Source organism: Coturnix japonica, chromosome 3, assembly GCF_054131305.1.
Source record: "Coturnix japonica strain WE chromosome 3, WE-NBRP24, whole genome shotgun sequence".
Classification (NCBI taxonomy): Eukaryota; Metazoa; Chordata; class Aves; order Galliformes; family Phasianidae; genus Coturnix; species Coturnix japonica.
The window spans coordinates 3,711,928-3,736,768 of record NC_140665.1 but is presented as its reverse complement, the minus strand read 5'-3'; the positions used below and the strand labels follow the sequence as shown (position 1 = coordinate 3,736,768).

The 24,841-nt window shown below is 45.1% G+C and overlaps 1 protein-coding gene across 3 annotated transcripts in view; it reads left to right on the top strand.

Moving 5' to 3' along the window:
* The window catches only part of SPRED2 (sprouty related EVH1 domain containing 2), a 49,460-nt gene that overhangs the window by 4,221 nt on the left and 20,398 nt on the right, over positions 1 to 24,841 (top strand). Inside the window, exons 1-3 of one of the 3 annotated variants that reach the window (XM_085542398.1) lie at positions 6,581 to 6,681; positions 22,210 to 22,387; positions 23,623 to 23,791. In XM_085542398.1, the coding sequence (XP_085398524.1) occupies positions 22,244 to 22,387; positions 23,623 to 23,791 (313 nt within the window). In that variant the 5' untranslated portion in view covers positions 6,581 to 6,681; positions 22,210 to 22,243. Of the gene's footprint in view, positions 1 to 6,580; positions 6,682 to 14,714; positions 14,866 to 22,209; positions 22,388 to 23,622; positions 23,792 to 24,841 lie in introns of those variants that run through there. The other 2 variants (XM_015856535.3, XM_015856534.3) reach the window with 2 other exon arrangements.

Genomic DNA, 24,841 nt, shown 5'->3' with positions numbered 1-24,841 from the left:
GCACTTCAAGGACTGTTTTGGTTTTATTTCCCCCCCTCTTTGTTCTCAACTCCTACGTGTGCTGTAATCAGAGGAGAGATCTTGAGGCTGTCAGCTGAGCCCAATAGCTGATGGCTATTCCATCAAGGAAGGAAATTTCTTCCTACTGGCAAATGTGGGGAGGAGGAGTTGCAGGGCTCCATAGCAAGGCTTTTTTTTCATATGTGCATATTAAACATCCTTCCAGAAGTAATGGTAGGACTTAATACTGTGTATATCTCCCTAGGAATAGAGAATTCTGTTTCTTGCAGATAGCAAGTACTTTTGCCCCATTTTTATAAACAAGAAGGTCACTTTCATCTCTCTTCTGCTCATCTGTGGGAGGTGTGCATCGATATCTCTGAGAGATGTGCTGTAAAACCTGGTGGTGTTATTTTGATGTAGCCCGTGGGGGAGAAAGGGCCACGGTGCAAATATGTGCTTGTAAGGGTCTGTGCTGCTATGCGGGGACACTCACACATTGTGCATATATGCACAGACCCCAAGGAAAGCCAAAATGCTTAGGCTTTAATTGTGTTTTGCATCTGTCCTGTGTAGCTACCTTTTGCAGTCCCTAGGTCTTTCATGCTTTTATTAGTTAACTCGCTTGCTGGTGAAGGAAGGCTGTTTGAGAGGGGGGCAAAGAAATCTATCATACATGTCATTTTAAGAGAGGTTTTCCCTCTCTCAGTGTGCCATGAGATATATGGGCACTGTTGGCAGCTGGGGGCTGCCTGGTGTGGGTCCATGCAGTGAGAGATGCTGCCCGGAAACCACCCTTCCCTGTACTGGACACGAGCCAGGGGCTCAGCTCAACCTCTGTGTGCTGTATTTCTTCTGCTGACATGCCTCGACACTCCCACCTGGCTTCTAAGCTCTCACAAAGCCAGCTGGCTGCTTACGTGGCTCAGGAGTAGAAAGGTATGCCCCCAAGCTGATAGATATAAATGTGTATGCGTGCTTGGGCCCCTTGTTTGCAGATCTGTGCAGGAGTGTGTGCTATGGGGCCAAGGAAAGAACAGCTTATCCAGCTGTGAACATGGAAGGTGCTTTTGTATTTTCCTCAAATCAAGGGGATGCAGTAAGGAGTTACTGGAAGATGCAAGCGAGGCTGAGGAGTAAACTCAGCTGCTGCTGCAGGGCTTCTGCATCTGGCATTGCAAGTTGTTTACAAGCAGTCTGGTTCTTCAAAATTACATAGAGATCTGAGAGAATCAACGGGGCTCCTCCAAAGCATGCTTGGAGTTTATTTCAGCTGTTTACTTCAATTTTGTCCCCAGAACAAGGGAAAGGTTGAAGTAGGAAAGCACCTCCAGGTCCACCAGGCCCAACCGTGCTCCAGCAGAGCCACCCAGAGCAGGGTGTCCAGAGCTGTGCCCAGGGCCATGTCCAGGCAGCTGCTGAAGTTCTCCAAGGATGAGGATGGGAGGTGAGGGTCTAAGCCTTCAGAGCATTTCATTGCCATGGGTTCTCACCATACCAGGGAGCCAGGGTGCAGCTGAGCTCAGATTAAATCAGCCACGCTCCAAACTGTGCCTGCAGCAGGAGAAACCCCAGTCAACTGGATACAGGCCAGGTCCATCCATCAGAGAGCCAGGTCCAGCATCCCTATCAGACAGCAGTGCATATCCCTGCATTTCAGTTGGTAGGCTTGGCCTTTTTAAAGCAAAGGTATAAATTACAATACGCAAAAACCACTGATACTTCAGTGATGCTTGTTGAGTTTTGCTGTGCTGTATTTTTTTGCTGTTTTTCCTTCTTAACATCGGTGAAAATACAACAAAAACTATCACTGGAGGTTTGTGATGCTGCCAACGTAATTCATTCTTAGCTGCTAGTTGGCATGGGAGGTGTTAGGTTGGTTGCAGCCAGTCCTTGCTGTATGCCTTGCTGTTGGATGTCTGCAGTTGGGTGGCTGTGCAGACAGAAAGGTTACCGAGCTGGAGGGAGTGCTGAAATAGAGCAATCTCAGTGTTTGCACTGCCTCGAAGACCTGCTGCTTTTAGAAAGATATTTGATGTTGAGTTGAACTAGGAAGAAAACCTAGTGCCAAGCTTGCTTTCTGTGGTTAAAGTCACTAATAAAAGGCTGCAGGGTCATCAACGACTAGAGCTGCTTAAGAGGAAAAAAATCCTGCTCTTCCCCCCCACCCCCCCTTTATTTTTCTGGAACTATTTAGTGTTTGGGGATGTACTAGAGCATAAGAGTTCAAATGTTAAATGGCTGGAAGATTTTTAAGGTATGCTGAAGGTGAACTTTTTTCACTTGTTGTCTGAAAGAAGCAGCGTAGAAAGCTTAAGTAGCTTGATCTGAGGAATCTAATAAAGGAGGGAGAGAAAGGGATCTAAATGCATTTTAAAGGTGTGCTTAAAAACAAACAAACCCCAAAAAGCATTATATGTTCTGCAGACAAGGATGGCATGCACTTTTCCATAGTGCTGTGTCAACAGGAGCTGTCCCTCTTCCCTTGCTCCCATGGCTGGGGGGCTTGAGATGCTGGTGAGACCCCCACATCTCATGTGCTCCCAGGGACTCTGGGTGGGAGCTGGAGGGAGGCAGGCTGGGGAGGAGCCGGAGGCGTGTGTGGAGCAGGAAGTTCTAGAAATACCCTCTGTAAACACCGCATCCTGCAGGAAGGGCGCCCGAGCCCAAATAAACCATTTCTCCCCTCTCTTTCTGCATGCATACAGGCTCTATGGGTTCAGAGGAGCCAGTCAGATTGGTGGTATGTCTCTTTATTAAGAGAGCCTCAGCCAAGTTAGAGGATAGAACTTCCCGGGTCAGCAGGCTTGTTCATCATGAGAAGTTCCGATTTTTGGCTAAAGTGCTTGAAAACACTGCGGTGCATAGCTTTAAGCAGAAGCAGGCAGGGAGAGGTGGGCACTTTGTCCACTCGATTTGATGCAGGCGTACAGAGGGTTCTTCCCCACCTAAAGCGTGTGTGTGTACAGAAATGGCTGACAAGCAGGAGGGAAAGGGGGGAGGGCAGAGCAGAAAGAGCCTCTTTTGCTGCTTGGTTTTGAACTGCAGAAGGGTTTGTAGGTGCTGGGACTGTCCTGGCACGATGCTGTGTTGGGCAGTGCTAAAATACCTGCAGCTGCATCATGGTGGTTCTACTGAACTTCTGTGTTTGCACACTAAAAATACTCTTGCTTCTCTCCTGATTTTGATGCTAGATCATACAAATGCTTGTGTACCCAGAGGTTGAGATGTGGCTGAGGTCTTCCATCCAGCTTTGGGCTTGGTTGCTGTAATGCACAGCTTCAAAATCACAGGCCATGAATCGAAAAGAAAAAAGAAAGACTGCTTAAAAGTCTGCCACCACCCATTCATTCAGCTTCATTCTGCAGGCAGATCTTTAGAGGTCACTAAAGTAAATCTCCAGAGAGGGCAGAAAATCCCCTTTTCTACCCCAAGCTCCTGTAAGCAACAAGAAAGTGTTCCCCAAAATCAGCAGCCATGTGAGTTATTCCATAAGTGCTGTACAGGCAGCTTAAAGATCTATAAATTGAAGCATAAAAAGCCCTGAGTGAGACATCCTATTTAGTAGGAAATACTTCTACTGATTTTATTACTGGTAAGGTTATTTTTTTTCCCCTCTCCTTCTGTGCTCTATCTCTAAGGAAGTGTGGGCTACTTTTATCAGAGTATTGGTGGAATAGCTTCCCCAACCTTTCATAAGGTCGGATAAAAAAACAAACACTCCTCCTCATGGGAAGGAAGGGACGGGGAAAGAAGGGTGTTTTGTGTACACTTTCCCATTCATATTTTAAAAGGTAAATATATAAACTTCTGGAGCCAGAGCCGCCTAGCTTATGCAATTGTAGGAGCTGAGAACAAGAAGCTTAATTGCTTTCTCAGTGCTGATTTAAAGTGGAAAAAGGAGTGAGTGCTTGCTTCTCTGCTGCCGCTTATGTAGGCAAAATATGCATCAAGGCCTCTAGTGACTTCAGTGATATGGTGGCAGAGTACTGACTGCAAACATACGTAGGGTTTGTATGTTGATTGGGCAGAGGCGATGAAGTGGACTTTGTGTTCCTGGGCTTTAAATTTTGAGATTTCAATGGAACGCAATTTCTGTTGAGGCTTTATCTTAAGAAAAGCAGTTAAATATTGTTAGACTGTTTTCCTCTTTTGCTTCCTCTCTGCTGCAGGAATAGGAGGAATAATTTTTTCATGACACTGTTTGCAAGGTTGTGATTCTGCTGTTGCAAAAACACTTGACCACAAGCCAAACAGTTAGATCCAGTGCTTCCATACACATGTATTGGGTAGGAAACGAGTTGGTCTGATTTACTGGTTGGGGTACGAGTGGATGGGGAGTGAGTCAAGAAATTAGTCTCTCCACTCGGACCGTCTTCAGATGGTTCTCCACTCATGCTAAGCTCTGCTTAACTTCTTGTATTGCAGATATTTAAAGCAGTCAGGTCTTTTTGTCCAGCTCTCTTAGCCTTGGGCATGCAACAGGCTGTCTTTCACAGTTCCCTTCTTTGTATGAGAAGGGAAATGCCTAAAACCCAGTAGTGCCCGAGCGTCCGTGGGACTGGTGACAAACAAACCCGAATTAATGGCCGTGGCTCAGGATAGCCGCCTCCTCTCTAGAGAGCGCTTTTGCAGCTGCAGCAACTGCTTTTACCCTGTACACAAAAGAGAGAAAAGCATCGGCATCATCCTTGGGCTTGGCGTGTTTTGTGTCTGGTGGGCTGCTGAAGTCATTTCCTTGCACGCGTGCCACTGGGCAGGTCTGTGTGTCCGCTCCAGAGCGGTTCATGTCCGGCCAGGAGGGCTGCTGTGACAGAATCATTCAGGGGAGGTGAGCAGGGCTTCCTCAGGGGTGCTTCTGGCTCCTCTTGACTTGAGAAACTACTTTCCATCAACCCAGTGCATGCTCAAAGGACATGTTTTGCTATCATGCTCTTGTGTCAGTAAATAGCACATATGGTGTGCCTCAGTAGGGTTTAGGATTGTCTTTGAACGCCATTAAGTGTTATCTGGAGTTGTCCCTTGTCCAAATGCACTGCCATTTCTCTTGCCATGTAGCCGTGCTGCGTGCCTCAGCAGAAGGGCGACCTTTTCCCTGTTAGCTGCCATAGAAGAACTTGGCTACTCTGCTGTAGGGAGCCTGATCTGCTCTCTGATCTGCCATCTATGGAACAGTTGGAAATAATGTGTGGCATACGCTGAGTGTCTCAATGAAAGCCAGAAAGGCTCATTCAATGGACTTGCATGGATACAGCTGAAAACACTGCTGGTGTTTGCAGGGAACATGTCTGTGCCTGGAAGAGGTTGTCTCTTCGGGTGATTAACTTTGTCTGGCCTTCAGCTGTGTGCTCTGAACCGAGTGTTGAAGAGAAATCCTTCATGTCTTTTCTCATCTTCTTATCAAAGTGACAGCACAAATATTAGGATGCCCTAAAAAAATAATAATAAAAAAAATCGATAAATAGCTGCCAGCGTTGATTTTTAGTAGTCAGTGCTGGATCATTTTGGAGTGTGTATGGAAATAGGCATCTGTGTGTAACGATGGTGGTGGGGAGAGAGAGTGCAAGGGTGGGATGGCAGAGACATTTGTTGACATAATTGCTGATGGGTCAGCAGAAAAAAATACTACTGTACTTTATTCCAGCTTGTGGTTTTTCAAACTGCCATGGCGTGAACCTGGGCCAGTCAGGTCAGCATTTACTTGAATGGCCGGGGGCAGGTGGTGACTGTTTTCTGGGAGCAGTGGAAGTGAATCTTCTCAGTGTCTGCAGACAATATTTTCCAGTGTCGGATGGTGCACATCTTCCTCAGCTCAAAGTCTGGTCTGGAGGCATGTTTCTTTCCGTGCACAGCATCTCTGCCTTTATTCTTACCCATTAAGCCTAGTGGTGTGCTGTTTTCTGGCGTCTGGTTGCATATGGATTCCAGGCAGGACAGCAGGGATGTGCTGTTGATTCTAATCCCAACCACACACGTGTATGCTTTGTTATGTGAAGGAGCCCGGTGCTGTACATAGCCTTATACACATAGCTGGGTGATTGAGGCATGAAGGATGGCCGGGGCTGGTAAGGAAATGCACAGGGTGTGGAGTCCGTGGTGCCAAGAAAACAGTACAGTGAACAATGCCTCACAAAATTCTGGACAGAAAATATATCCAAAAGTTTAACAGTATTTTGTGGAGGAAGTGTCACGCAAGCTCCAGGAAGGGCCTTATGGTGGGTTGCACTTTGCTTAGGATGGTGAGGAGGCAGGAAACCAGGTAGGGTTTTCCTTGGGTGGCTCCAGTGAGCGTATAGGGAACCTGAAAGCTGAAGCTGAAGGGACTGTTTGTTTTCACGGCAATATTTTACCTTTAACTTCCACTGAAAACTGTAGACCTTAAGATTTGGGAAGTACCGAAAGGTTAAAATCCTGCCTTTGTATATTCATTTTATTTTGGAACATCTCGAATGCAGGAACTTTCCTGCAGGAATGTGGCTTTGTCATTCATGATCTAATTGAAATGCTAAATACTGACCTCTTTTGTGCTGAAGAAAAATATTTGCTGCTAAATGTGTGGTAACTTCCCATTGCAGGTTAGCCTTGATTTTGTCAGCTGGGCTTGTTGCAAAGGTCAGAAGGTGGTTACTGCCTTTCCTCTGATCAAACACACAGACAAGCATGGAAAAAGCCTCTTTTAAGGTTGGGCCTTGTGGCTATTTGTACAAAAGCATGTGCCAGCCTGGCATGGGGTTGCTATAGCTGAAATAAGGGTTTTGCATTGAGCTTCCTCAGTGTGTCTGTGCCTCATTTTCCACGTGTCGTTTCATTAGCATAGGTGCCTGCTGCCTGCTGATCGGTGCATGTGGACTCTAAACAGGTCCTTATTGGACCACAGCTATATGGTTTCGTTTTTCTCATTTTCATCTCTTACATAGGGCAAACAGTGAAATGAAATGGTTTGCTTTGCTGTGGGCACAGCAGATGTTCATCGTCATCACTGGGATGGATTTGGTAGCCTCGAACGTCATTGCATGGTGCAGCAGTTTTGCATTACAGTGTCTGTGGCTCTGATTTTGTGAGTGCTTTTTGCCATTTGGTGCTTCTCTGTGTTACAGATGCGTAAGTTAATCTGCCCATGTCGTGTGTCAGGACTGGATTGTGGCAGGGTGGATTTTGATTTTATTTTTATTTTTTAGGCAATGTGCTGAACACATTCCTCCTCTTGGCTAAAATTAAACCTTCTCCCCACCCCAAACAACTCTCCCACCCATGGACTTGTACCACGCAAGGCATGAGAGACATGCAGAGCACACCGTAGGTTGGCGCAGTGTTTCAATTAACCATTGAATGCTTCAGCCTGGTGCATGTCCTAATTAAGCTTGAAAAGATAGCTTGCTCCAAGGTGAATAGAAAGCCTAATCTAACAAGCAATGGGATGCCAACCCCAATTTTACTCTGTATCAAAGGAGAAGCTTAACTTAGGCTTGTAAATTAGCGTAATGTTCAGCACTAGGACTCTGGGCAAGGGAGGGAAGACCCCAAAACCTGAAGGTTTGATAAAATGGTAGAGATGAATTCCTTTCTGAAATGGTTAAAGGGCCAGCCTGTAAAGGAGAGCATTCCCTTATCTCCTGCTCACCAGCTGGAGCTCCTGCCCAATCCTGCTTGCTGCTTGCTTGCCAGAAGATCACGAGGAAGCTCCAGGAGTGGGATTTTTGGGATAGTCCCTTTACTATCCTCCATACTTACAGCAGCTGCTCATTGCAGGCATGATGAGCATTGGGGGTCTCTGGCAGCAGAGCTCAGCCTCAGTGATTGCTGTCTTGGCTAGGTGTAGAGTCTGCAAGCTGAAGGTATCATGAACATTTTGAAAGCCATTTGATTTTTGTGTGCAGTCTTGGACACCACAATATAAGGATGTGAAACTAATAGAGAGAGTCCCAAGAAGGGCAGTGAAGATGGCAAAGGGTCTGGAGGGCAAGAGGAGTGACTGAGACCCCTGGGTGTGCTTAGCCTAGAGCAAGGGAAGCAGAGGAACCACCAAAGCTTGGAAGGCTGTTCTGGAGACATGTTGCTCTGCTGTCAGAGTGTACCCATGGTTTTATTGTGTTGTTGTTGCTCCATGCTATTTTTATGTCATCCGAATAAATGGTTTTAAAGAGCCAATTTGTGACTTCTAAAAGTGTTTGTTGATTCTTGGCAGATGATGGAGGAAAAATAGACTCTCTGGCATACATTTGATGAAGTGCCGTAATGGCAGGAGTCTATGTTGGGTGTTCTTGTGAAAGTGTTGCCTAGTTTGTGTTGGAAGCTTGTTCCTTTGTAGCTAGAGCATAGGGATGAAGTTAGAATATCCAGGTGTCACTTCAGAGTTAAAACATCTTGCAAAGTAACAGGGTTGAAGGGTGCACTCATAGGATGTGACTTCATTCTTACTTCCAAGCCCAGTTTTCAATTAGTCAGTTGTAGCATGAACCTGGCTGGCTCTCAGAGTGACTGGAAGCAACCATTGGGCCTGTGTGCAAACTGCAGCAGCCTTGGTAAGCACAGTGAATGCAGGTGCGCACGGCCACCTCACATCCTTCATTAGCCTAAGAGTGGCTGTTTCTTGATAGCTGCCTCCAAGAAGCCAATGCTCAAGAGCTCTGTGTCTATTATTATTATTCCTGTTTCTGCTTCTAATTGATTTGTGTAATTACCAACACTGCCAGTCAATGCAGAGAGTTACAGGGCAATGTAAAACATTTCATTGTGCTGCTTGTATGTGTGAAACTCTGCTAACATGCAAAAAAGAAAAAGAAATAGATGAACAGCTGGTCTTCTTGGCTGTGCAGCAATAAAGCAGGATTTTAATTAAAATAATCACTTGAAAAGGAAAAGAAGTGAATTAGTGTAAGGCAGGTAGCCATAGCTAGCCCAGCGAGCTTTTGCATGCTTCAGGAAGCAGACCATTGCTTCTCCCTTGCCATTAGGAAGTGTCTTGATATCCTTGACATCACTGTAGTGGCACCAGTGTTTATCTGGTCAAGAATAATGTGGGTGAACTGGACTTGGAACTAATTTTGGAGGGCTACCCATTGGATCTTTGTTTTTCTATGTGATTTTGACTTCAGTTTAACCAACAGTGCTGTCATTGCCATCGGTTGGCACCACGTTTGATGCAGACGAACAGAAAACATGCAGCTCAGTGTGTTCTGTATGTTGGACTAGTAAAAAACACTTACTATTTGATAAAATGTATAGTGATACCTATACAAATGTTTCATGAGTCAAGATACAAGTAGCACCTAGTCCTTCATTGCCATTGTGGAAGAGGTAAAACTCCAAGTGGAAAGTTGAGTTGATAGCACTGCACTTATTTTCTTTTTAAAATGTAGATTGTTTTAGCCCACAGTGGCATCCCTTAACACCCTTTAACGAGCGTGGAAATCTAATTATATTTCTTAAGCGGTGAATGTCCTAGTTCAAAGTGATTACTTGGAGCAGACATAAGTAATTAGTCTATATACAGCATTAAATATAGCACTTGCAGGAATGTTTCAGAAGGGTAAGCATTCAAGCAAACTGTTTTGAAGTCGGAGTTGCAGTTCATCCACAGCTTGGGGATTCTGCAGGTAGATCTGAGCTTGATTCAGCTTTTAGAGTAGCAGTTCATTTCGTGTGTGTGGCACTGGTTGTAATGAGAGCTGGGAGGATACTGAGGTGCATCTAGAGGAAGGAGCACCTTTGTCCAGTAGTTTATTGGTATCACCTACAGAACACAGTGCATACAGTAACAGCCATTTCACTGTCTTAAAATGGCTTTAAATGAGATAAAAACCCAAAAACAATGTTGGCTAGCATAACATGCAGGATGGCCTCCCTGGGCTGACAGCTCTGGGGACCTGGGTGAGGAAACTCTTTGCAGCTGCTTTTGTACAAAGAATGGTGTGACCTGCAGATGGAGGCTTCTGCCAGTATCTTGAGCTTCAGAAAAACAAATATTCACTCAAAATAACATTAAAAAAATAAACTTCCCCTTCTTCCTGTTTTTATAGTTTGCGTGTTTCCTCAGTGTCATGGTTTTGTCTCCAGTACTGTAGATTATTAATCTTCAGAGGATCAGGACCTTCATAGAAGTATTTCCTGTACATGTTTATCTGTCTTCTTAACAAATTAGTATCTACTAGTTCTCTTCTGAATTTTCCTGCAAGCAATAGGAAGGTCTCCCTCAATAGTAAGGCTTTTTGCTAGAAAAATATCTAGATGAATCATTGCCAGGGGTTAAAGTACCTTTTGTATGACTGAGTCGATGGCATCCTTTAGGACATCTGCAAGTAGCCCCACATTCCAGAGGTCACTGTCTTTGTGTTGGTTTTGGCAAAGCATTGTTTCAGCTACGCTTCATTTCTTTGGTTGTGAGTACATCTGGAAGTCTCCTCTCCAAGTGTCACCTGGAATACTGGAAAAGGGATGCAGCGATGTCTAGAGCAATGCATTTCCACCCAACCTGGTAGCAGGAAGAAGCGTGCAAGGCAAGTGTTGGCTGTTAGTCAGCAGAGGAGTCCCCATTTTGTATGTCCAGCCATTGTATTCACATGCTAGAGTGGGTTACAGGAAATCTTTGAAGCTGCTACACTGCTAACATTGTTACTTGAAGATGAACTCATCTTAGTTTTTAAATTACATGTACTAAGTATGTTTACTTAAATGCATTCTTCCTTGAATGAAAGCATGTGGTAAATGAGGACTCGGCTCCCATGTTCTCAACAGAGTCACTGCGGTTCAAGTACAGGCTGAAGCAAGGATGTGGTTTTCTTCCTTCCACCCTGAAATCAGTGGTGTGACCATCCTAGGTGACTGCTTGCCTGCTGGGATTGACGTGCAGAGGGATGAGTCGGAGTTCTGAATTAACCATGATGTGCAATGACTTATGGCTGGAGTGAAAACAACCTTGAAGAGTGTGGCTGCTTCAAAGCATGATTGTCCATCCTTAAGCCAAGACTTTTGGTTGCTGAATTTTCTCATGTTCCAAGATCTTAGTGAGAATAACTTAAAATAAATCCTAAGCAAGCAAGTCAGGTGCTCATAATATAGTTGGATGAAACTGCTTTCAGCAAAAAGAAAACCAGGTTCTTAAATGGTGCATTGAGGGATGAGCTTGTGTCTTCTGGGGGTGGCTCGTCGATTTTGTGTCCTTGGTAAACTGGAATTAAAACTAGTTAAATCTGAGTTGAACGAGGGGAAAAAATAAGTTGTGGTGGAGTCAGATAAATGCTTGTGGTTCCATTATCATCTGCTGCACACACACTGAGTGGCTGTAACACAGCTTGAGAAATTGAAAAGCAAGTAGGAACTTGGAAAGAAAAAAATCAGGTTGTGTCTTCATCCTCCCTTCCTCACTTGCGTAGTTTACTGGGGGTCAGCAGAGTATGTAGAAGACAAGAGGTGAACACCTTTTTATCACAGGTCTTCAATAGGAAGATTGTGTTGTTTTTCTCCACTATTCTCTTGTTTTGTTCTGTTTTGATGTTCTTAAACTGCTGAGGGTTCAGCGTGCTTAGAGGTGCAGCTTGTTATGTGAGTAGACTTGCATAAATTGTTTCTTGTTTCCAAAGTGTGTTATATTTTAGTGCTCTGTAGGGCGTTGGTCATCTGGGGTATTCACCAGCCAGGAGATGGAGGCTGCAGCCCCCAGATGATACTGCGCTCCAAATCTTGAAGCTTCTTCATCATCTGCTCTGCTGGAAGGCTACAGGAGACTTCAGTCAACTTCAGCTGTCAGGGGACTCCTGAAGACTTATCCAAAACTTCCTTGTGAAAGGAATTAGCATGAAAGTAGGAAGGTGCAGCGTGTTGGACAACTCTTATCCCTCAGGATGGCAGAGGATTACACTGAGGCAATCTTGTCTGATGACCTATCCTGCTGTACGTGAGCAAAGTCTTTCTCACCTATGACGTTTTTTGCTGGCACTCCCCACCACTGCATCTCACAGCTTTGAAAGCAGCTGCCCATTAAAACACGCTGTTGGAATTACTAAGCTGTTACATGGGACCTGAAATGGGGCTGTGCTGAGGACAGCAGTGGAGGACAATAAAATAGTTCCTGTACTGCTAAAAGTCAAGGCAGAATTGTTTCAGACATCTTCTGTTTTATGAATGTGAGTGCAGTGATTGGTGCTGAAGGGATGCCTGTAGCCCTCCAGCTTCAATGTGGCAGTCTTTTTGTAGGTTTATTGCAGTAGTTGAGATGTGTTTGCATTAGGAAAGCATCGTGCTTAGTGATACTTAATATTCGTGTGAACTCTATATCGATAAATGTATAAGCAGAGTCAAGCTGTGTCATGGAGCAACTTGATCCAGTGGGTGGCAACCCTACCCTCAGTGGGGCTTTGGAACTGAGTGATCTTCAAGGTCCCTTCCGACCCAAGCTCAGAAATGAACGTTTGTGGGCTGTCCATCCCCAGCACATTCCTTGACTGCAATCTGGACAAGTCTGTGAGACTTCAGTATTTCTTATACATATGGGATTTGCCACGGTACAGCTGGAAGAAGCCCTTTTTGGCTGCTCTTTCAGTGGCGTCTCTTTCTTCTGCATTTTTGTTTCCTCTTCTCTCCAACACAAGTTGGATGAAGGCTGGATTTAAAACAGTGTTGTAGACAGCAAGGGTGGTGTGAATGAACTGGATCTGTTTGAAGTGCTAGACAAAGGAAAAAAAAAAAAGCTACAGCGAACATGTTTATCAAGTCTTGGTTTTGCTGGTTTGTTTGTTTGTTTTAAGCTTCAGAAATGGAGAAAAGCAACCTCCTTTGTGCCTCGCACAGAGCAACTTCTTGCTGGGTTTGTGAGTTGCTGGGGTTTGGTCCTGTGCGCTGTGCTGACCCTGCGCTGCTGAAGGTCAGCCTGTTAGGACTGGCTCCAGCAAGCTGAGGAGATTTCATCCTCTGAACTGCAGTTTCTCTAGCAGCTCCTTTTGCTCCAAGCGTGGTCTCGGCTCTTTGAACTGTGCTCACAGTTGGCTGGGAGGCAGCAGGAAACAGATCCACAGCCTCGTTGGCTCTCTGGTTGCAGTGTTTGCTAACAGCAGAAGCCTGCAGCAGCAGCGTGCATCCTGCTCAAAACTGGGGAAAATGTTCCCGTATCACAGCAGTCACTCACCGGTCCAAGGCAGGAAATGCACAGAAGCACTGGAGGATGTTTCACTGTAGCACTGAGATATGAGATAGGAGCAATAGGCGTGTTGAGGTGGTCCTCGAGAGCCTGGAACTCAAGGGAAAAGGAAGAAGAAAAAAATAAGTGCACCAGCACTGACACACTTGAATCCAAGGTTTGTTAGTTCAGCCTTAAGGATAAAGAAGCCTTGCAAAATTAAGAAGCCAGACAGTAATTCAGATTGTGCTTACAAAAACCTTGTGACTTGATATTTCCTTTTGGAGAAGGCTCTTGGGAACTGAGCTCAAAGCGAACTGAATTAGGTGCTGCTGCTTCTTGCCTGTTGCACTTGCTTTGTGCAGAGGGAATGCCAGGTCACAGTGTTGGTTGCAGCCACGAGTTGAGCACGCTGTCTTGATGATAACAGGGAGCTTTTCCATGTGTTGTATTTCCACAGCATTTCTCCCATCTTACCCCTCCCTGATCCATGCACAACATACAAGTGACTTTGCGGAGAAAACCCAAGTCATGGCTTGACCCCATGCTACGTTGTGAGTTTTAAAGAGGAGCTCTTAAAAAGAAGGAAGGCAGGAAAATGGACAGATACCAAGGAGATGTCGGTACTTAAGCTGCTGTTTCAAAAACATGATTACAACATGGTTTATTCAAAGATAATTTTGTCTTACACTGGGAGGCTAATTTCATCTTCCCTCGTCCCTCGAGAGAAAAACTTCAGAAACTGGGCTTGCAGCAAAATGGGTAAGGCATCTTTGTTTAATTCTTTTTCTGGCTGACTCGCTTTGAGCTCATATGCTGAATTCTGGCTGGAGGCAGCTGAGGACAGAGCGGGTGTTCTCCTGCATGGAGCATCTGAGGGTAACAGCAGCAATGCTACAGAGCTGGGAGAGGAGAGCACGCTTGTGTTCATAGAGTCATAGAATGGTTTGGGTAGGAACATCGCCTAGTTCCAACCCCCTACCATGAGCAAGGCTTCCAACCACTATGTCTGGCTGCTCAGGGCACCATCCAACAGCTCTGTGTCCTTCTTGTGCTGGGGTTAGGGTATAGCTTAGTTCAGAAATCAGGTGAGTATTTTTAAAGCTAGTCTATGAGCCCCATTGTCCCAATTTTCACCCATGCAGTTTGGACTGAGGGGATTCTTGAGCAATATTTCTTGCTGTAAAGCATAGAGAAAAATCAAGGGTGACTGCAAAACCTGGGGGCACTAGGTGAGCTCCCCAAAAAATTCCACAGGTCTTGTCTCAGCCTTTTGAAGAAGCTTTTGGGGTATAAAGCGTGGCTAGGGTGACACATGCACTCAACTTTGGACCTGCTTGCCATTCAGGAGGTATCAGTGATGTGCCCCAGGGTCTGGCGTGCCTTGTGACAGCCCTGGCTGCTCTTATTGCTTTATGACAACCATATCACCAGTGTTTGATTTATTTATTTTTTATCATTATTATATCTTATAGCCTATCACCGGGGTGGGGAAGCAGGGATCTTTGGCCAGTCAGCACGCTGTGAGCAGGAGGATGTTGCCAGTGAGTAATGGTGCAGTGGGAGCGTAGGGTGAGGGATGGCTGGGGGATGAATCAGCCAGCACTGCCCTGCACATCTGTCTGGGAGGCAGAGAGTGAGGAGGCTGAATCATGCAGTGGAAGCCGTCCGGCAGCCTCCAGCTGGGCTCTGCAGCAATGGTGATATGCAGAGACCCAGGGGCAAGATGTAGAAGAAATGGCATCCCCCAGCAGGTCTGTGTGTTCTCTTGTGGCACCTCATTGCTTTTTCAAATCTTATTTCTTCTTCTCTCCCTCCTCCTCCCATCTGCCTCCTGAATCATTTCTGGTTCAGTGCGTGGTTTGTCAGTGGATGTGTACAGCTTCTATGGAGTGCAGGCTTTCTCCTATGGATCTACATCGTTTTTGCATGGCTAATGGTTAATGCACATCAGTTATTGAGAGGGAAATGGATACTGCTAAGGAAGCCACTTCCTTTGTTTGTTGCCTCTGTCTGTGGATGTTTATTGGGGGTTGGAGGGTCTTAAAAGAGGTGCAAGGCAAGGTGGGTGTGTATGCTTGTAGTTATGCTTACAGCAGAAAGCTTTCAAGCAGGAGTGGAACTGACTTCTTACATGGTCTGATAGTGACAGGATGAGCTTTGAACTAAACAAGGGGAGATTTAGGTTAAATGTCGAAAGAATGTTCTTTACTCAGAGGTTGGTGAGGCCCTGGCACTGCTGCCCAGAGCTGCAGGTGCCCCATCTCTGGAAGTGCCCAAGGCCAGGTTGGGTGGGCCCTTGGGCTGCCTGAGCTGGTGAGAGCAGCCAGCCCACAGCGCAGGGTTGGTGTTGGATGGGCTTTAAGGTCCCCTATAACCTAAGTCATTCTGTGATTGATTGTATGATTAATAGATAGATCATACTATCGGTATCACTTAATGTGTGCAACATTCTAGCACAAGGAAGAGCAGGATGCTACATGTGGCATCACCATTACTGTCATGGCAGGCTGCGATGTGACAGGGGAACGGGGTCACGTGAAGGTGGTGTGGTCTTGTGCATCAGTCTAATAGACTGGTCAGTGAGATTCCTCTGGGGCCTTAGGGGAGCAGTATCAAACCCTAAGTCTCATTTTATAGAACAAAGAGTGCAATAAAGTTTAGGAAGGTGGAATACTTTTGCTGCACTTGTTAGTTTTGTTTGTTGTGTTTACTAAATAAGCATTCGTTACCTCACGTAGGATAGTTGTAATTGTTAATGATCATTATATGTTAGGGGAAAAAATGGAGATAGAAATTGATTTTGGCTTAAAAAAATCGTTTCAGGCTATAGATCTGCAACTACCTGTTTGGCTGGCCAGCCTCCTGCGTGCTTTTTGCTTATCTTGCGTGTAATATAAAACAAATACCATCTGCCAAGCAATAACTTCCTTTCTCATTACAGTAAATGATAATACTAATTCGTTTTGCTTGGAATCTGTTAATATTTTGTACCCTTGTGTGAAAGTAGTAGGACTCGGGCGTACAGCTTTTGTGCATGCTGCGTGTCTGTTCAATGTGCCACAGGGTAAATTATTCCAACGAGTTACTTTAACAAAGTGATTTTTCTTGTCTTTCTCTTCCTTACAACTTTCCAAGAGCCGCTGCCATGAGCAGCTGTAATGACTGACTGATCCTTTGAATGATTTTGAAGGGAAATTTGCAATCACTGGCAATCCTGCTGCCCTACAAAGCTGAGGGTTGTTCAGTAATCCATTGGGAAAGAGAGCTGTGGGGATTTGGAGGAGGTTTGCCCCAGCTCAGGAAGGCTATTCTCTCATTGGAAAGTTTCACTGCCAAGACAAAAGCCCACATGTGAGGTTTTGGAGCCCTTTGGAGCCAGGGGCTGGGTCTCGATTTGCAGAAGTCCTGGTCCCCACAAGCAGGATGGAGCTGTTTCTCGTAAGCTAAATGAAATCCCACATCAGTGCTGAACAAGGGTCGCAGTGAAAGGGCTGCTTTGTTGGCTGCTGCCTTGTTGCTGGAGGGAAGCATGGAGGTGGGTGGCTGGGGTGTTGCAGGTGGCTTAGTTTTCCAGAAGTCCCTTTCCCTCTGAAGACAAACAAACAAAACTGTTATTAGTCTTTACTAGGAATGTTTTTATGAGCATTTGAGCAGTGCTGCAGGGCTGGAAGCAAACTGGGGCCTCAGCCCAAATGCAGCCAGTCTTTATTCTGCCTTTATGGAGACCCAGAAAGGCGGTAAAGAACAAGAAATCAAATCAGAAGGTACCCTCAGCACTGAATAAAGTCACATAATACCAACAGTGCTTAATGGGATGTGCGCACAGCACCGTGTGTGTCATGTAACTTCCCTGAGCTGGCTGGCTGGTGATTTCCAAATCCTGTTTCCTTTAGGGCAGGATTTTCCCCCTCCTCCTGCTGCCTTGCAGCACAGGGCACTGCTGTAGCTAGTGGCATGCTCAATGTTAATATGATCCTTTTTCCTCCTTTTTTCTTTCCTTATTTTTTTTTTCCTGAAACGGTGGATCAGCATACAAGCCCTGTGTGCTGCTGAGCTGGGTTCGGCAGCTTTGCTGTAGTTTTGAGTTGTCATAGCACACAGTATTGGTGAAGAACAGCCCTTTTTCGTTTCATAGGGAAGCTGAATGGCGGTATTAAATCCCAGTGAAATATTCTGGTCCTGTTCAGAGAGTGAAATGTCCTGAAGGAGAGACTGTGAGCTTAATAGTACCATAAGGTAAAGTGCTGCAGGATATGTGTGCTGCAGGACTGGGCAAGCAGCACTGGAGAGAGTCGTGCTGAGATCTGTTTGATTCATCTCCTGTTCTTACTTTGAGATGGAAACAGACATTTCTCAGAGTAACTTTTTATGCTGTCAGCACTGGATTTGAACAACAGGAAAAAATGCTACAAGTTTGTTGCACTAGAGATCAGTTCTACAGTGGGCTGCAGTCATAGAGCCTATCTGAGCTCTCCAGTGGGATGTCTGCAGGTGGTGATGAAAAGATGGAGGAGAATAGGGACCATGGTGGTGGTTTTGTGACTACATGAATGGAATCTAAGAACGAAGGCAGTGGGTGAGAAAAACAAATATCAGGTTGGACCTTCGGTGTGTGGTGGTTATTGTTTTGCCTGAGACCTGAAGGTCTCCTGGCTTTACAAGCTGGAAGCTTGTAAATGGGGAGAAAGTACTGAGGTAAATTAAGGAGGCATTGGCATGGAATTTGAGGGGTGATATTCCTTAAATACATCCTAAAATCCTGAGGTGATGAGATCCGGTGAATAATTAAGTTTTTCTCCTTATTGGTGTAGATATTCCTTCAACTTGGTTGACTATTTGTTCAAGTGCGGTGGCCAAGGGCACCAACTCATACTGCCATCCCAGTGGTAGGACAGTCATCTCTCAAGTTTATTGGGCAAAGTGGTGATGGATTGACGGTTGGTCTTGATGATATTGGAGGTCCTCTCCAACCTTTATAGTTCAGTGGAAGTTAGTGAGTTTACGCCTTGCTTGACTAGATTTGCTAGAGAAGAATTGTCACCTTCTGAAATATATTCTATTAAATTACAGCAGGTGTTTGGAAGTGCTTGTAGGAGAAGGCCAGGCCCAGACATCTTATTCTTCCATCCGTGTACCTGATGGGTGCAGTTTCCCACCCACCAGATAAAGTAGTTAACTCGCCACTGGGTCAAAGCCAGATGTTTAACGAGGCTCAGGGCTTTTTATTTCCCCATTGGCCTCGCTGCATTGCGGTTGTTTAAGTACCACAGGCTTCAATAGACAGTACTGGCTGCACTGCACCATGCAGTTCTGGCATGCTGCAGGAAAGTGCTGCTATTCCCTGTCACTGTGGTCAGTCTCATAGACTCATGAATGCCTTGTAAAAGCTGGTCTATAGGTAAAGCAGCTGTGCTTCAGTTATCACAAAAATAATCCTTCAGGCACTTCATGTTGAGAATTCTCCATATCCTTCAGAACAGCAATTACTCCATTTTTAAAAAAATATATTTTTCTACATATATATGCACGCCCACAAGCTATAATTTTTAAAGGGCTCCCTTTCCCTTCCAATAAAAGCAGCATGTGGCCTGCTGCACTACCTTTCCTCCCTGGGTTCATTATGGTTTTTGTTCTGGGTGGGGCCATCCAACAACCTGAGACAGCCCCAGCAGCAGATGGCTGGCTGCCATGCAGCTGGGTGATCTGCAGATGCTTTCCTCTGCAACTCTTAACACTGCTGAAGACAAATCTGTAGGGTTAAGATAGCAAAGGACTCCATTTAAGAGCTTAATTAAGAATAGTTTTCCTGGAAGGTGTAGCATGCAGGCCATAAACCAGACAGTTATAACCATCTTAAAGTTTAGATGCTGATAAAGTGAGGGGAACTAAGGCTAATGCTGGATTCTCAGCTCTTTTGCTTCTAACTTTGTGAAAGATGTGCGTTATCTAACTCTAGTGACAGTATCTTGTTAACAGAAACAGGCCAAATATTTTCATCCACCTTGTTGCTGCATATTCTGGAATAGCTGAATTGCCCAGCTGTCATCAAAAAGTGCATGGGGCAGGCTTCAGAGTGGTTGCTTCACTCTGTGGTGCTCCAAGCCATCAAGGTGTCCATGAAGTCTGCAGGCTGATCCTGAGCTTGGGAGAGGTTGATGGCTTGCAAGTAGTCAGAGCTTTGGTGTGTTCTCATAAAGTTAAATCACAAGGAAAATAAACTGCTTCTGTGCAAAGGAAGCAAGGTCCATATATGGACCTGAAATATATCAATACCTCCCAAGCATTTATCACCGCTGGTATGAAGGAGTGTTGCCTATTCCAGGCTTATGATGGAAACTGGTGACAAGATTTTGAATTGAGAGAAGCCTTGAAAATTTACTGTGCACCTTCTGAATCCTGATCTGGTGACTGCACCGTGCTGTCAAGCTCTAACCTTCACTTTTTCCTTTCTTTTTTATATCTTCTTAAGTCCCTTGGTAAAAGTCACGCATTGGGAAAGGTATGTCTGTGTCTGGAGCCCAATTAGAGTGGGTCCAAGCTCCCAGGGTAGCGCAGAGTCACCAGTAACTTGATTGCATAGGAAAGCGTGTCAAGCGATTACATGAATGGAGTCAGAGCTGCACCCTGCTTACCTTGCCAAAGGCAAACCCTACTGCAGGACAAGGTCCTTTTCTAATAAGGGGGCAGAGGTCTTGCTGTGATAAGGGATGAGAACTAGCTTTCCTTGCTTAATAGGAAGTGGCTCTTCAAACTGGGAGATTATATATGGTGCTTTGGGTATCTGGGGGCAACAGACAGCGTGTAATGAGGGAAGGAGTACAATTCTGATACTCTTCTGACAACTCTTGTTCCTCCAATTCATCTCCTACCATGTATTCTTGGAAAACAAGCGATGATTCTGCAGTGTCACTATGTCCACTTTCTGTTAAAACAAACTTGCTCTGTTTGGGTCAAAAGAATCACTGTTCCACTCTGTTTCCCCACCCCTGGCCCCTAGTCCACGGCCTTCTGCCGTCATGAAGATGTTTTGGCTGTAGGCAAAGCCTGGTCCAAAACCTCTCCTTAGTGATTCCCAAAAGCCTGAACTGTGTTCAGGGGGTATCACTGGCTGAGGAGCAGCCTGACCACACTGACTTTCAGAAAATGCGTCTCAAAAAATTACTTTTTCATTTGAGTTAACAGAATGCCTATCGTGTCCCCCTAAGTGGTGTCACGTCTGGCCACGCGGATGTCGAGCATACAGATAAAATTGGTGGTCCTGATGGCAGAGATTGTAACACCTCAGAGGGCTGTAGGCTGTGGTATCTGCCTAGATGTGGAAATAATGGCTCAGTGCTGGACCACAGTGTTGTCATAACAAGCAGCATTTAGGTCAGAGCACCTAAGTTGTACATGTAGGTATCCACCGGTATGCAAAAACAACTGTGAGCATAGAGAAATCTCTGAGAAGTGCAGATAATCGGTGGAAAATACAAAGTACTGAGTAACTCCTGATTTCTTGATTTTTTTTTTTTTTTTCCTTTAAATGAATGATTTGTGTAGCAAAGTAACTAAAGGCAGCATTACTTCTGGGACAGCCAGAGGCTCCCCTAGGGGTAGTAAATAACAAAGAAAGTTGCATTGCAGGGGGCAATTTTCAAGCCTGTTTGGAGGAGCAGCAGTTTGTCTGGATGGCTTTTGCAGGAGGATGGGAAGGATGGTCGTATCTAAAGCCTTTTACCTCAAAAAGAAAGCTTGAAGTTTAATGAGACTTCTCCAGAAGTCCGAGGAATCAATGTAAAAGCAAGACAACACAAGACCAAGCCTAGGAAAGCAGGAGATGACTGAGGCAGAGAGGCATGGTTGGTTTTCTTTGTTCTTTATCTATATAGACCATATGGGAAGGGTACACAGAAGAAGAGAACACAAATTATCCTGGATGGAAGCAGCTCAGCTTTTACACTGTAGGAAATCAGCTGCAGTATTTTGCTCAGTTCTGAGCATCAGGAAGCCAAGTGATTAAAGTTGCTATGGATGAAGTCTAGGAAATACAAAAGAAACTGGATACCTTTGTAGGCATGCTTGCCTCATTTCCTGTACTACAACACTGTGTTGAGGACTCAGATGAAAAATATTGTTAAAAACTTTGTTTCTTGGTTCTGAGAGTGCATGGCACGTGCCAACTGCAGTGCAGGTAGCGTATCTGAGTGTGCTGGAAAGCTTTCTGTCAGACCACGCAAAGTCCTCAGAACAATGGAGATAAAACTTAAGCATGTGTGCTGCGCAGAGAGGTTAGCGGCCTTTGTTGTGTAGGTACAGCAAGAAGGAAGGAGCATCTGTAAAATAAAATGGGCAAAGGGGGAACTTCAGGGTGTTTTTTGCCAGATTGGCCATGCTGCATGAGGTTGGCCCCAAGCATCTCATGATCTGTCCTTAAAATGCATGTTGAGTTTCTTCCTTTGTGACCTTTCATGATGAGCTATTTCTTCCAGAATTCTTTTGTTGTGAGCTTATGATGTGCTGCCTTTGAAAGCCCTTCAAGAGCTGGTGGGGCTTTTTTTAAGAGCATGGCGTAGTTCTCATGGTCCTGATATGACCTGAGCTGAGGTGATTCCTGTTTCCTTCTGTCTGAGGTACCAGCTGGGGTCACAAATGTGTTTTGTGTCGTGATTCTGGGGGAATTTCTGAGGGCCATCTTCCAGGCTCCACTTGGCTCCCTTGAGTTCCTGGGTTATGTGAGCTCCATGGTTTTTCCACCACTGTGGAGACCAGTTCCCTTACACTTACCATGTGGGTGTTAGCCTTGGGGCTTCACTTGGCTCATCTTGCTCTTCTCGTCCCCATCTCTAATAGCATACCATGCGTTGTTTGGTGTCTGTGTTGACATTGGGAAAATCAGTGGAGCTGTTCCATGTCGTTTGGTTGGTCTCTGCACTATGGGGGTCTTGAGCAGTCAAGACCACGCATTGCAGAGGCGGATTTCCATCTTGGCCACAAACTCTGCAAATGCATTGCGATCAGATCGGAGCTGCCTAAATACCGCCCTCAAGAAAAACACCCTGATGAGAATGTGTGATGCTCACAAAAGGTTCTGTTTTGTTTTGTTGCCATTGCAGTGACAGCTATATTGTGCGAGTCAAAGCTGTGGTTATGACCCGAGATGACTCCAGTGGGGGATGGCTGCCGCAAGAAGGAGGCGGCCTCAGTAGAGTTGGCGTCTGCAAGGTCACGTACCCAGAGGGCAATGGAAGAAGTGGATTTCTAATCCATGGTGAAAGGCAGAAAGACAAACTGGTAATAGAACCTAATTCAACTTTTTGTCTGTTCTTATAATGAGAATTATCCCGTATCTGATGCTATTGTGTTCTTGTGCAAGATTTAAAAAATAGAAACAAAAAAGGCATGTACAGCTAGAGCCAGATTGTACGAAGCAATCCTGTCCTCATCAAGAAAGCAGTTGAGTTGCCATCTCTCACTGTCTGGCCATCATGCTGCCACGAGCAGGTAAAAGGTGTGCAAAGAACCCCCCTCTGATTCCTTGAGAAAGGGCCTGCGTTTTTCTCACATCTAGCAGGGCTGTGTGAGAAGTGAGTTGAAGTGTAAAGAATCCATGAAGCCAGTCACATTGCACTGGGTAATGCAGCGCAAGACTTTAAAAATGGCAATGAATTATTTATGCTGCGTGCTGCTCAAGGTTTGAACAAGCAGGGTGAGAATATGAAGACAAGTTGTCTCTTATGAATTGACGCACTCGGTTTCTTCTGGTAGCTGTTTATCTGAGGGGGGAAAAAAAAGACACTTTTCTTTCCCGTACAAAGCAAATTAATAAAGCCTCTTCCTTATTTGCAGAGTCTGGTTTAGCTGTTGTATTTTGTTACCGCATTTTTATATATTCAATTCTTCTGAAATTCACTCTTATGAAGAGATGGGCTGGCTTAAAAATAGGCTCCCCGCACAGGCTCAGGAAGCTGAGTGCTTGGGAAAAAAGTGTATATATATCACTTGAGTTGGAAATGGCCTTGCTTTCAAAAGTTCTGGTGTTTTAAAGCTGTTTAAAGTGCAGCTCATCTTTTGTGTTACTGTTCTGCTTAGGATGCCTTTTTTTTTTTTCCCCCACGTTATTTTCAATCAATGCTTACAGTTTGGGGGGGAAACGGGGTAAGACTTAAATGCTGTTTCTGTTCTCTCTGAGCATCACCCTAGAAATGATTTCTGGCACAGAATCCTAGCTGGGCATGAGGGAGGAAAGAGAAGTGGGGGAGTGTAATAGCACTTCCTAAATCTGCCCCAGCAAAAAGTACCTACTCAGAGCCTAATAAAAAGATGAATGTGTGATGCTTATGAGAACAATCAAAGGATCTGGTGTTTATTAGTCATAATTTAGTAGGGAAGGATGTGCTCTCTACCAGCATAGCACGAATCATGACTTGGCTTGCTTTTGGGTAGAGGAAGGCGCTAGTTGAGGCTGAAGTGGTGACATCTGTGTCCTCGGTATGGGAAAAGTGACTTTGCTCCTCTCCTTCTCTCAGGTGGTGCTAGAGTGCTTCGTGAAGAAGGACCTGGTGTACACCAAGGCGAACCCGACCTTCCACCACTGGAAAGTGGACAACAGGAAGTTTGGGCTCACTTTTCAGAGCCCTGCTGACGCTCGAGCCTTTGACAGAGGCGTGAGGAAAGCCATTGAGGACCTCATTGAAGGTACCAGGGCGTGTGTAAACTTGAAGTGTCTTCAAAGCAAGGAGATGGGAAGATGTGGGAGTTGAATACCAGTCCTTGGACTTGGAAGTCAATCTGGCGCTTCCAAGTGTGCCAGGCTAGCTCAGTTCAGAGAGCCGTGTCTCTTCATCCCTTAAGGAGAGAAGGGATTTAAGCCCAAATATTTTTTCATCCTGTCTGGCCTGGTCTGCCAGGATCTCACCCATTAGTTGTTGTGTGGTTATGACTGATTTTTTGATAGGCTGTGTTTTCGTGTTAGGGACAACAACAACAGCCCAGGCTTGCCTTTATGTGTAGCCGAATCCACTTACACTGAGTCTTTGTTAAATCAGCAGAGGATGAATTCCTGCACGAAGCTGAATTAAAACTTTGTTTTGTTTTTGCAGTAATTACTTTTGTCTGTGTCCGCTTGGCTGAATGGCTGTACTTGAAGACTTTGTTGTGTTTGGTGTTTTATTTTTTTCATCCTTTAAAAATGCATTTGAATTGCCCATGCTTTGAAGAGGTCATAAATTCTTCCTCTTCACATCTCGCTGCAATCAGTCATAATACAGCTATAACCCAATACTACTTGATTTTATTTACATGAAAATCAATTCTCTGATTTTTGAGCCATCCTGCTTTTCTTGCAGTGCCCTGTCCTTGCTTTACCATGTAAGTGGTAGCTACAGAGTGGGAATTAATCCCCCATGGCTCTTTCCTGCTTTGAGGAAGGATCTTCTCAACTACCGGTTGTTCGCTTTTTCCTGTTTATTTGTTGACCTGAACAAATCATGGCTGACCCTCCACTTTCTTCCTGCTTGCTAAAACCGGGAAGCATTTTGATTCACAGAAGTGACATTTTATAGAAATGACACACGGCCAAGCAGCGTTCAAAGATTTTAGCTCAGTTGTATTGAGTGGTATTTTGGAGATGCACCCGGTGCATGGCAACTCCAGTTCTTTTTGATCCATTTTACAGTGGAAGTATTTAAAACCAAGTTCCTCTGCATCTCAGATACTTCAAAATCAGCAGCTCTATATTTATCACAT